At 47.7% G+C, this 12,520-nt stretch overlaps 1 protein-coding gene across 2 annotated transcripts in view; it reads right to left on the bottom strand.

Annotated features, from left to right (window-relative positions):
- Positions 1-513: 513 nt before the first annotated feature.
- LOC115472007 (metabotropic glutamate receptor 2-like) overlaps positions 514-12,520 on the bottom strand; it is a 101,498-nt gene continuing 89,491 nt past the window's right edge. For both annotated transcript variants that reach the window (XM_030206034.1, XM_030206035.1), the window contains one exon: positions 514-1,009. In XM_030206034.1, coding sequence (XP_030061894.1) covers positions 936-1,009 — 74 coding nt within the window. In that variant the 3' untranslated portion in view covers positions 514-935. The remainder of the gene's footprint in view (positions 1,010-12,520) is intronic.

Below are 12,520 nucleotides of genomic sequence, written 5' to 3'. Positions count from 1 at the left end.
TTTATTTTTATTACATTTGTACCCCGCACTTTCCCACTTATAGCATGTTCAATGCAGCTTACATATTATATACAGGTACTTATTTGTACCTAGGGAAATGGAGAGTTAAGTGACTTGCCCAGAGTCACAAGGAGCTGCCTGTGCCTACAGTGGGAATTGAACCCAGTTCCCCAGGACCAAAGTCCACCACTCTAACCACTAGGCCACACCTCCACTCATATTTCACCCTGCAGCATCCCTCTTACTTCACACATGAACATTATATGAAAGGGGAGAAGTAGTCTAATGGTTAGAGTAGCAGGTTAAGAATCAGGGAAGACAAGTTCAAATCCATCTTCTTCCACTGATGCTTCTTGTGACTTTGGGCACCCTATATTGCCTCAGGTACTGAGTTAGATTGTAAGCTCTGTAGGGAAGAAACTTATCTAATTGTACCTGAATTGTAATTTCATATTGTGCATGGGTTTAGGAAGGCAAGTAATTAAATCCAAAGGATTAGACCTGGACCATCCTTGTGATGGAAGTTGAGGTCTAAGCAATTTAATTGTTCTCTTCGGTTCTGTCCCATTTTCCCACTTCTCCTGGCTGTTGCTCTCACTTCCAACCATGCCCTTGCTTCTGGGATTCTCCATCCATGCATGAAGTACAGGCAGTCAATTGTAGGTGATCCTTTGCCATCACACTCAAGTACTCCTTTGTTTGCATGAAGAACAGACACAGGAAGGAAATCTTGTGCTTGTGATAAATGTCTCTTCTTCCCTCGGAAGAACTTTGCTAGCCAATGAGTGAAAAAGATCATCAGCCAATAGGCACCAACTATTGCCAGAAGAGCCCAGAGAAAAGGAAGTAGGAGGGAGAAGATACACATATCTTTACCAGACGGGATCTTGTGCTGAGAAGTTTTGAGTTCATAGGTCAGGAGCTGGAGATCTGCTTCATAAGGACGAAGTGGTGGAGTCCACAACCTCACGCCCATTGCACACTGTAGGGACATACTGAGAAGCAGAGCCTGTGAAGGAATAAATAAAGTCAGGATAGAAATACAAGGATGGCAAAGAGTCATCTAGTCCTGCCTCTCTTTTAATGAGGAACTTCATCCTAGGCTACTCAAGATGTTTTTGTCGTGTCAATATGCCAACTTCAGAAGGCAAAAAACAACTTGCAAATTAAAATTTATATTTAAAAAACCCAAAGTTGCATTAAAGAAAGCAGTAATGACTTTTAGCATAGCTCTTATGTGGAAGAAATGTTTTGGTTGTCCCTCCCAAACTTTAGCTTATGTCCATGTATTCAGAATGGATAGATGCAAAGGCAAGTCCAAGTATTCTTACCCAAAATGTCCATCAAAAAACTAACTTATTAAGGCTCACTTCTTGTCTCTAAATGCTTACATGAACCTCTACTAAACAAGAAGGTTATGACAACATACAGATATAGTACCAATTTATGATTTAATCCATCATTGTACTAGAAGGTCAACATAAACTATGGGAGGAAAAAGACTTCAGAAGCTCAGTTTTATTAGTTTTTTTTTAGTTCGAGGACCTCAGTCCACTCATTGAGCAGCTTCGTCATAAGTCATAAAAAAAACTCCCAATTTTTATTCTTAATCTCAAAAACTTTTTTCCCAATATTTCTAACTATTTTAAAAATCTTCTTTGTTAATTACAAAAATTCTTCTCAACATCATTAAATGTTTAAAGAAACAATAACTTAGCTAAGCCTCTTGGTGCCGGTTTAAACATGTAATCTTCACTGAACCTTGAAGAGGAACAAATACATTAGTATACATTTTCTTTCACTGATTTTTAAAGAAGGCTTGCTATGATTTAGCACAATTTAACTAAACAAATCTCATTACCTGGCAGCTTAACGTCTTCCACTTGCCAGCAAGTAAAACAACAAACAAGGTGGCACCCACTATTTGACAAAAACGCCATCATGCAAACAGTCTGTCATATTCAACTAAAAGACAGTTTTCTTTGATTGGATCGTTCGCGATACATTGACAAAGTAAATCTTTAAAGAAATACTTTCCATTCCATCCCAATGTTTAAGCCTTTAGGGACTAAAGATCATAATTTAGAAATCCATCTCTGTTCTCTTCGGATTAAAGTTTTACCCCGATCCCCTCCCCTTATGTCGGCCTCCGATACATCTTTGACAATAGATTTTAGATCTTCAAATTTATGGCTAAAATCAATGCAATGCTGAACAATTGGTGCTTCTTAAATCTGATATAACAAAAAGATGTTAATTTAAGCTTACTTTTAACTGTCTTGTAGTTTTACCCACCTAACCTTTGTGACATGGGCAAATCAAATATATATTACAATTGCACTGTTATAGTCTTGTTTTATAGTTTAGCTTATATATCCTTTTATCTACAGGACTTTGAAATTCTGATGCCTGTATCATAATAGAATAAGATTTGTATCTCTCACATTTAAAATGACCTGAGTATGCTGTTCAGAGCTACCTGCATCTTGTAATAATTCTTTAAGATTTTTACCTCTAGAAAATCTAAGGTCTGTCTAGCTTGTTGAACAATAATCTTATCCCGGCTGTTTAGTCATCCAACAAAGTCCTCTAGTTGTTTAAAGTCACCCTTCCATAAAAATATGTCAGCAAAAATCTTCAAAGTGCACCATATATAAACATGCCACAGATGGGGCGAATGTGCCCTCATAGCGACCCCCCCCCCCCCTTTTTTGTAAATAAAATGTATCTTTAAATAAGAAAATTTTTTCCTTAAGAGCTATTTCAGCAAAAGATTTTTAAAACTGGTAGGGACCAAATGGGGTCTAGGTCTTTGTTCCAATGATGAAAAAATTATATCTAAACTGCCATCCAAAATATTCAAAAAATGTGTGGTATCATGTATGTAAAAACTACCTTGGGCTACCAGAGGTTTGAGAAACCAATCTGTAAATTTGAATAATGGTTCCAAAATTAAATTGCACGAAGCCACAATTGGATGACCTGGAGGTTTACGGAGATTATTATGTATTTTATGTACAATGATCATTCTCCGAGGACAAGCAGGCTGCTTGTTCTCACTGATGGGTGACGTCCTCGGCAGCCCCTCCAATCGGAATCTTCCTAGCAAAGTCCTTTGCTAGCTCTCGCGCGCCCACGCGCACCGCGCATGCGCGGCCATCTTCCCGCCCGAAACCGGCTCGAGCCGGCCAGTCTTCTTTCGTCCGCACTCGGTACGGCTGTGTTTTTTGTCTTGTCGAGCCCCGGAGAGTCGACCTCGCGCGTCCGTTTTATATTGACGTGTTTTTCTTCGGAAAAGTTCTGTAAATTTGTCGGGAAGTGCTCCGAAAACCCCCTTGGGTCTCGTTTTCCCTTCCCGTATTTCCAGTTTTTGCCCCGGTAAGTTTTCTTTCATCGTCGGGGTAGGCCTTCTTTCGGCCTCGGTCGAGATTTTTTCTCCCTTAAAGTTTTGGTGCTCCAAATTCGTCATTTCGGATTTTGACTTCGCCGGCGTGATTTTTCCGCCCATGACATCGAAGCCTTCCAGCGGCTTCAAGAAGTGCACCCAGTGCGCCCGGGTAATCTCGCTCACTGATAGGCACTCTTCGTGTCTTCAGTGTCTGGGGGCCGAGCACCGTCCCCAGAACTGTAGTCTGTGTTCCCTGTTACAAAGGCGGACTCAAGTAGCGAGATTAGCCCAGTGGAATGTTTTGTTCTCGGGCTCTTCGTCGGCATCGGCACCGGGGTCATCGTGTGCATCGACGTCATCAGCGTCCAGACCTTCACCCTTGGCTGCCAGTGCATCGAGTGCATCGAGGCATCGGCCCTCTGCATCGGCGCCGAGACATCGGATAGCTGCATCGACGTCGGTGGTACCGGGACCTCGTCTCCTGATGTCGTCGGACGGTGGTGCATCGAGTGGAGTGCAGGTGAGGGCTGTCCATTCCCCTGCTGGTGGCGGTGAGCCCTCGGGTGGGTCTCCTCCTACCCTGAGGGCTCCTGCGGTACAGCCCCCCCGAGATCGACCCTCTTCGGTCTCGGCCCCGAGGAAGCGACGGATGGATTCTACGTCCTCCTCGTCGGTGCCGGGGAGCTCCGGTGACATGCTTCGGAAGAAGTCGAAGAAGCATCGACACCGGTCCCCTCCCCGTGTCGGCACCGAGAGCTCTGGGTCGCCGAGGGAGTCGGCACCCAGCAGGCATCGGCACCGAGAGGACCGCTCACCCTCTGTTCAGGAGGTGTCGATGCGCTCCACTCTGGACAGCCCGGAACAGCCTCCACGCCCGGAACAGGTTCTGACGTCGACGCCTGCATCGACCTCCATGCCTTTCTCTGCAGCCGCTCTGAGCGAGAGCCTCCGGGCCGTTCTCCCAGAGATTCTGGGGGAGCTGTTGCGCCCTACCCCTCCGGTACCGGCGGTGCTTGCGCCTCCGGTACCGTCGAGCGTGGCGCTGGCTGGCCCATCGCCCGGGGTGAGGTCCCCGACGTCGGTACCGCGTGCGGTGCCGACTGCGGCCACCTCCCAGGAGGGCTCCCCGACTACGTCGGCGGAGGGAGCTTCGCCGATGCAGGCGAGGGAGTCTACCTCTCGACGCCCCCATTGTGGACGTGGCTCCACAGAGTCGAGCCGGGCGCGGTTGCAGACGCAGGTCCGTGAACTTGTGTCTGACACCGAGGGTGAGGCCTCGTGGGAAGAAGAAGAAGACCCCAGATATTTCTCTGACGAGGAGTCTGAGGGTCTTCCTTCTGATCCCACTCCCTCTCCTGAAAGACAGCTTTCTCCTCCCGAGAGTCTGTCTTTTGCTTCCTTTGTCCGGGAGATGTCTACGGCCATCCCCTTCCCGGTGGTTGTGGAGGACGAGCCCAGGGCTGAAATGTTTGAGCTCCTGGACTATCCTTCTCCACCTAAGGAAGCGTCCACTGTTCCCTTGCACCATGTCCTGAAAAAGACATTGCTTGCGAACTGGACCAAGCCACTAAGTAATCCCCACATCCCCAAGAAGATCGAGTCCCAGTACCGGATCCATGGGGACCCAGAGCTGATGCGCACCCAGTTGCCTCACGACTCTGGAGTTGTGGATCTGGCCCTAAAGAAGGCTAAGAGTTCTAGGGAGCATGCTTCGGCGCCCCCGGGCAAAGACTCTAGAACCTTAGACTCCTTTGGGAGGAAGGCCTACCATTCTTCTATGCTCGTGGCCAAGATTCAGTCTTACCAGCTCTACACGAGCATACACATGCGGAATAATGTGCGGCAGTTGGCGGGCTTGGTTGATGCTCTTCCCCCCGAGCAAGCCAAGCCTTTTCAGGAGGTGGTCAGGCAGCTGAAGGCGTGCAGAAAATTCCTGGCCAGAGGAGTGTATGACACTTTTGATGTTGCGTCCAGGGCCGCTGCTCAAGGTGTGGTGATGCGCAGGCTCTCATGGCTGCGTGCCGCCGACCTGGAGAATAGACTCCAGCAGCGGATTGCGGACTCGCCTTGCCGTGCGGACAATATTTTGGAGAGAAAGTCGAACAGGTGGTAGAGTCTCTCCACCAGCGGGACACCGCATTCGACAAGTTCTCCCGCCGGCAGCCTTCAGCTTCTACCTCTACAGGTAGACGATTTTTCGGGGGAAGGAAGACTGCTCCCTATACTTCTGGTAAGCGTAGGTACAATCCTCCTTCCCGACAGCCTGCGGCCCAGGCTAAGCCCCAGCGCGCTCGCTCTCGTCAGCAGCGTGCGACTCAGCAAGGCCCCGCGGCTCCCCAGCAAAAGCAAGGGGCGAGCTTTTGACTGGCTCCAGCAGAGCATAGCCGACATCCAAGTGTCAGTGCCGGGCGACCTGCCAGTCGGAGGGAGGTTGAAAGCTTTTCACCAAAGGTGGCCTCTCATAACCTCCGATCAGTGGGTTCTGCAAATAGTCCAGCAAGGATACACCCTCAATTTGGCCTCCAAACCTCCAAATTGTCCACCGGGAGCTCAGTCTTACAGCTTCCAGCACAAGCAGGTACTTGCAGAGGAACTCTCCGCCCTTCTCAGCGCCAATGCGGTCGAGCCCGTGCCATCCGGGCAAGAAGGGCTGGGATTCTATTCCAGGTACTTCCTTGTGGAAAAGAAAACAGGGGGGATGCGTCCCATCCTAGACCTAAGGGCCCTGAACAAATATCTCGTAAAAGAAAAGTTCAGGATGCTTTCCCTGGGCACCCTTCTCCCCATGATTCAGCAAAACGATTGGCTATGCTCTCTGGACTTGAAGGATGCCTACACACACATCCCGATACTGCCAGCTCACAGACAGTATCTGCGATTTCAGTTGGGCACACGCCACTTCCAGTACTGTGTGCTACCCTTTGGGCTCGCCTCTGCGCCCAGAGTGTTCACAAAGTGCCTAGCTGTAGTAGCAGCGGCACTTCGCAGGCTGGGGGTGCATGTGTTCCCATATCTCGACGATTGGCTGGTGAAGAACACATCCGAGGCAGGAGCCCTGCAGTCCATGCAGATGACTATTCGCCTCCTGGAGCTACTGGGGTTTGTGATAAATTATCCAAAGTCCCATCTTCTCCCAGTGCAGAAACTCGAATTCATAGGAGCTCTGCTGGATTCTCGGACGGCTCGCGCCTATCTCCCAGAGGCGAGGGCCAACAACTTGTTGTCCCTCGTCTCGCGGATGCGAGCGTCCCAGCAGATCACAGCTCGGCAGATGTTGAGATTGCTGGGCCACATGGCCTCCACAGTTCATGTGACTCCCATGGCCCGTCTTCACATGAGATCTGCTCAATGGACCCTAGCCTCCCAGTGGTATCAGGCTGCTGGGGGTCTAGAAGACGTGATCCACCTGTCCACGAGTTTTCTCGAATCCCTCTATTGGTGGACAATCCGGTCCAATTTGACTCTGGGACGTCCTTTCCAAATTCCTCAGCCACAAAAAGTGCTGACAACGGATGCGTCTCTCCTGGGATGGGGAGCTCATGTCGATGGGCTTCACACCCAAGGAAGCTGGTCCCTCCAGGAACGCGGTCTACAGATCAATCTCCTGGAGTTGCGAGCGATCTGGAACGCTCTGAAGGCTTTCAGAGATCGGCTGTCCCATCAAATTATCCAAATTCAGACAGACAACCAGGTTGCCATGTACTATGTCAACAAGCAGGGGGGCACCGGATCCCGCCCCCTGTGTCAGGAAGCCGTCAGCATGTGGCTCTGGGCTCGCCGTCTCGGCATGGTGCTCCAAGCCACATATCTGGCAGGCGTAAACAACAGTCTGGCCGACAGACTGAGCAGGATTATGCAACCTCACGAGTGGTCGCTCAACTCCAGAGTGGTGCGCCAGATCTTCCAAGCGTGGGGCACCCCCTTGGTGGATCTCTTCGCATCTCGAGTGAACCACAAAGTCCCTCAGTTCTGTTCCAGGCTTCAGGCCCACGGCAGACTGGCATCGGATGCCTTCCTCCTGGATTGGGGGGAGGGCCTGCTGTATGCTTATCCTCCCATTCCTCTGGTGGGGAAGACTTTGTTGAAACTCAAGCAAGACCGAGGCACCATGATTCTGATTGCTCCTTTTTGGCCGCGTCAGATCTGGTTCCCTCTTCTTCTGGAGTTATCCTCCGAAGAACCGTGGAGATTGGAGTGTTTTCCGACCCTCATCACGCAGGACGAAGGGGCTCTTCTGCAACCCAGCCTCCGGTCCCTGGCTCTCACGGCCTGGATGTTGAGAGCGTAGACTTTGCCTCTTTGGGTCTGTCAGAGGGTGTCTCCCGCGTCTTGCTTGCTTCCAGGAAAGATTCCACTAAGAGGAGTTACTTCTTTCTGTGGAGGAGGTTTGCCGTCTGGTGTGACAGCAAGGCCCTAGCTCCTCGCTCTTGTCCTACACAGACCCTGCTTGAATACCTTCTGCACTTGTCTGAGTCTGGTCTCAAGACCAACTCTGTAAGAGTTCACCTTAGCGCAATCAGTGCATACCATTACCATGTGGAAGGTAAGCCGATCTCAGGACAGCCTTTAGTTGTTCGCTTCATGAGAGGTTTGCTTTTGTCAAAGCCCCCTGTCAAGCCTCCTACAGTGTCATGGGATCTCAATGTCATTCTCACCCAGCTGATGAAACCTCCTTTTGAGCCACTGAATTCCTGCCATCTGAAGTACTTGACCTGGAAGGTCATTTTCTTGGTGGCAGTTACTTCAGCTCGTAGAGTCAGTGAGCTTCAGGCCCTGGTAGCCCAGGCCCCTTACACCAAATTTCATCACAACAGAGTAGTCCTCCGCACTCACCCTAAGTTTCTGCCAAAGGTCGTGTCGGAGTTCCATCTGAACCAGTCAATTGTCTTGCCAACATTTTTTCCCCGTCCTCATTCCTGCCCTGCTGAACGTCAGCTGCACACATTGGACTGCAAAAGAGCATTGGCCTTCTATCTGGAGCGGACACAGCCCAACAGACAGTCCGCCCAATTGTTTGTTTCTTTTGACCCCAATAGGAGGGGAGTGGCTGTAGGGAAACGCACCATATCCAATTGGCTAGCAGATTGCATTTCCTTCACTTACGCCCAGGCGGGGCTGGCTCTTGAGGGTCATGTCACGGCTCATAATGTTAGAGCCATGGCTGCGTCGGTAGCCCACTTGAAGTCAGCCTCCATTGATGAAATTTGCAAAGCTGCGACGTGGTCATCTGTCCACACATTCACATCTCATTACTGCCTGCAGCAGGATACCCGACGCGACAGTCGGTTCGGGCAGTCAGTTCTTCAGAACCTGTTTGGGCTTTAGGATCCAACTCCACCCCCCGAGGGCCCTGTTTGTTCTGTTCCAGGCTGCACTCTCAGTTAGTTGGTAAATTTTTTAGGTCAATCTCAGTTATGTCCTCGCCGTTGCGAGGCCCAATTGACCATGGTTGTTGTTTTGAGTGAGCCTGGGGGCTAGGGATACCCCATCAGTGAGAACAAGCAGCCTGCTTGTCCTCGGAGAAAGCGAATGCTACATACCTGTAGAAGGTATTCTCCGAGGACAGCAGGCTGATTGTTCTCACAAACCCGCCCGCCTCCCCTTTGGAGTTGTGTCTTCCCTTGAAGTGTATTGTCTTGCTACATACTGGACTGGCCGGCTCGAGCCGGTTTCGGGCGGGAAGACGGCCGCGCATGCGCGGTGCGCGTGGGCGCGCGAGAGCTAGCAAAGGACTTTGCTAGGAAGATTCCGATTGGAGGGGCTGCCGAGGACGTCACCCATCAGTGAGAACAATCAGCCTGCTGTCCTCGGAGAATACCTTCTACAGGTATGTAGCATTCGCTATATTCAAAAAGTGAAAATCTGCCTTTGTGAGGAAACTCTCTTCAAAACTCTTTGTGGTAATATCTTTGATGACTCTCTTTAACCTAGGGATTTGATCTTCTTCTAGTGGTTGATATGTGGCATTATCATTGAGTTGACTAATTTCTTCTTCATAATACTTCCTATCCATAATCACCACCGCCCCACCTTTATCCGTATGTCTTGATGATTATGGAATCATCTTTACGTAAATTCTTTAAAGCAGATTGTTCTTCTCTAGTTAAATTGTATTTCTTCTTATAAGATACACTTTCTTTGGACACATCCAGTAGTACTAGTTGTCTAAACGCTGATATCAATGGGTCTAAAGGACCCAGAGGTGTCCGAGTGGATTTTTCCCTAAAGATAGAATGGTCTGCTTCAGTTTGTTATCATCAAACAAAAAATTATATTTCAATTTTAAATTAATTTAGAAAGATTTGTAAGGAATTTATCCCTGATATCAAAGAAACAATTGGGAAGAAAAGACGGTCCTTTTGATAACAATTGATAATGCACTGAATTTAAATTTCTGGAAGACAGATTAAATACTATTTCTTCTTGGTGCCCGCGATCTTGTGTTCAGATGAGAATCTTATGATTTCTGTAAAACTTTCCTCTGAGGACCTGCTCCTTTCCAAAAACTTCTGTCTGGATATATCTTCTTCTGATGATCTTGAAGATGAGGATGAGCCATTTGAATCCGTCTTTTTCCATGATGTGTGATTGTCATCTGAGATATACACCCAGCGATAGACTTGATTACTCTTGTGATCCTTTTCATCTCTTATAAATTTTTTTGGTTTTTGCTTCTTAAGATATTCCCTGAATTATTCCACATTCGTTGAAGTTTCTTGAAATTGATTATCGAAAGCCTCTGTTCCTAAACTAAATTTCAAATGTGCTAATTTTTCATCCATTTTCAACTTTTGTTTTTGTAATTCCTTCTTACTTTTCTCTATGATTAGCAACATTAAATCCCGAGAGCGGGGTTTTAAAATTATGTTCCATTTAGATTTAAATATCTGGGGTCCCACAAAGGCCTCGTGATATTCATTCATTACTGCTGTAGTCAATCAGTGTAGCTCCATTTAACTCAAGGTTCACTAAATACTTCATAGGTTGTAACAAAGTAGCACAATCAACTGGTGCGGATATAGGACCCTGTTTACAAAGGCACAGTGGCGTAGGAAGGGGGAGGTGGGGCGGTCCGCCCCGGGTGCACGCCGCTGGGGGGATGTCGGCTCCGCTGGTTCACTGCTCTCTCTGCCCCGGAACAGGTTGCTTCCTGTTTCGGGGCAGAGAGAGCAGGGAACCAGTGGAGCCGACGCAGCTCCCAGCGATGTGCACTCAGGGCGGAGCGGCCCTCCCGCCTGCCCCCTTTGGTAAGAATGCACTCCGGGAGGGGGTGTGCGTACGCCATGGGGGAGTGCGCCGTTCTGCACCCGGGGGGGGATGCGCAGCGGCAAACCGCCCCGGGTGTCGCTACGTCACTGCAAAGGCATGCTAGCTAACCGTATAGATGCCCATAATTACTATGGGTATCTACACAGTTAGCGTGTGCTAATATTTAGCATGTGTTAAAAATGCTAGTTTGCCTTTGTAAGCAAGGCATAGTATTTTCAGTAGCACCAAAGGCTGTATGATCTTTCAGTAAGTTGGACTGTTTAGATATAACTTTTTCATCATTGGAACAAAGAGCCCATTTGGTCTCTACCAGTTTTTTAAAATCTTTAGCTAAAATAGCTCATGGAAATTTTTTTCTTACAAAAAAAGGGAGTCGCTATGGGGGCAATATTCGCCCTATCTGTGGCATGTTTACATATGGTACACTTTGAAGATTTTTGGTTACCCATTGATATACCAATGGCATAGATATACAGAAAACATATTCTTTTTATAGAAGGGTGACTTAAAAACAACTACAGGGCTTTGTTAGATGGCTAAACACCCTGGATACAAATATTAAATTCACAATGCAGTTTTCACATTTACAGTTGAATTTTTGGATTGTGACTGTTCAGCAAGCTAGGGACAAGTTCATGATGACAGTGTTTACAAAAGAGACTGATAGGAATTCACTACTTCAATTTGAGAGTTGTCACCCCAGATCCCTTAGAGCTAGTCTTCCTTTTTCTCAATATTTTGATTTGCCTATGTCACAAACTTTATATGGGTAAAACTACAAGACAGTTAAAAGTAAGCTTAAATGAACATAGGTCTTTTTGTTGTATCAGAACAAAAAAGCACCAATTGTTCAGGATTGTATTGATTTTAGCCATAAATCTGAAGATCTACAACCTATTCTTCTACTAAGTTCTGAAGCTAACGTCGAAGCCCCTTAAAATTTACACTCCAGCCCATCCCTATCTATTTAGTCATGATCACGGCATAGACCGTAGAAGTCTGCCTAGCTCCCATTTTGTTTCCCCAATTACCGGCATCACCACCCAATCTCCGCTAAGATTCTGCGGAACCATTCCTACTAAGCAGGATTCTTTTGTGTTTATCCCACGCATGTTTGAATTCCATTATCATTTTCACCTTCACCACCTCCCGCAGGAGGGCATTCCACATATCCACCACCCTCACCTCCCACAAGAGGGCATTCCACATATCCACCACCCTCTCCGTGAAAAAATACTTCCTGACATTAGTCCTGCCCCCCTTCAACCTCAGTTCTACCGCCTTCCCATCTCCAAAAAAGGTTCATTTGCGGATTAATACCTTTCAAATATTTGAATGTCTGTATCACATCACCCCTGTTTCTCCTTTCCTGTAAGGTATACAGCAAGTCTCTGCTCGTAAGGTTTGCAACACAAATCCCATACCATTTTTGTAGCTTTTCTTGGCTCCACTTCCAGTCTTTTTACATCTTTAGCAAGATACAGCCTCCAAATCTGAACACAATACTCCAAGTGGGTCCTCACCAACGACTTGTAGAGGGGTATCTACACCTCCTTTGTTCTGCTGGTTATGCCCCTCTCTATGCAGCCTAACATCCTTCTGGCCACGGCTGTCGCCTTGTCACATTGTTTCTTCACCTTTAGATCCAAAGACATCCACCAAGGTCCCTCTCCTGAGTCGAGCTTACTAATCTCTCCCCTCCTATTCCTCTTTTGGGTTTCTGCACCCCAAGTGCATCACTCTTACACTTCTTGGAATTAAATTTTAACTGCCAGACCCTCGGCCATTCTTCTAAGGTCTGAAGATCCCTTCTCATCGTTTCTTCTTCCTCCAGAGTATCCACTTTATTGGCTATTTTTGTGT

The sequence above is a fragment of the Microcaecilia unicolor genome, chromosome 6 (genome assembly GCF_901765095.1).
Source record: "Microcaecilia unicolor chromosome 6, aMicUni1.1, whole genome shotgun sequence".
NCBI lineage: Eukaryota > Metazoa > Chordata > Amphibia > Gymnophiona > Siphonopidae > Microcaecilia > Microcaecilia unicolor.
This window is presented reverse-complemented; position numbering and strand designations above follow the sequence as displayed.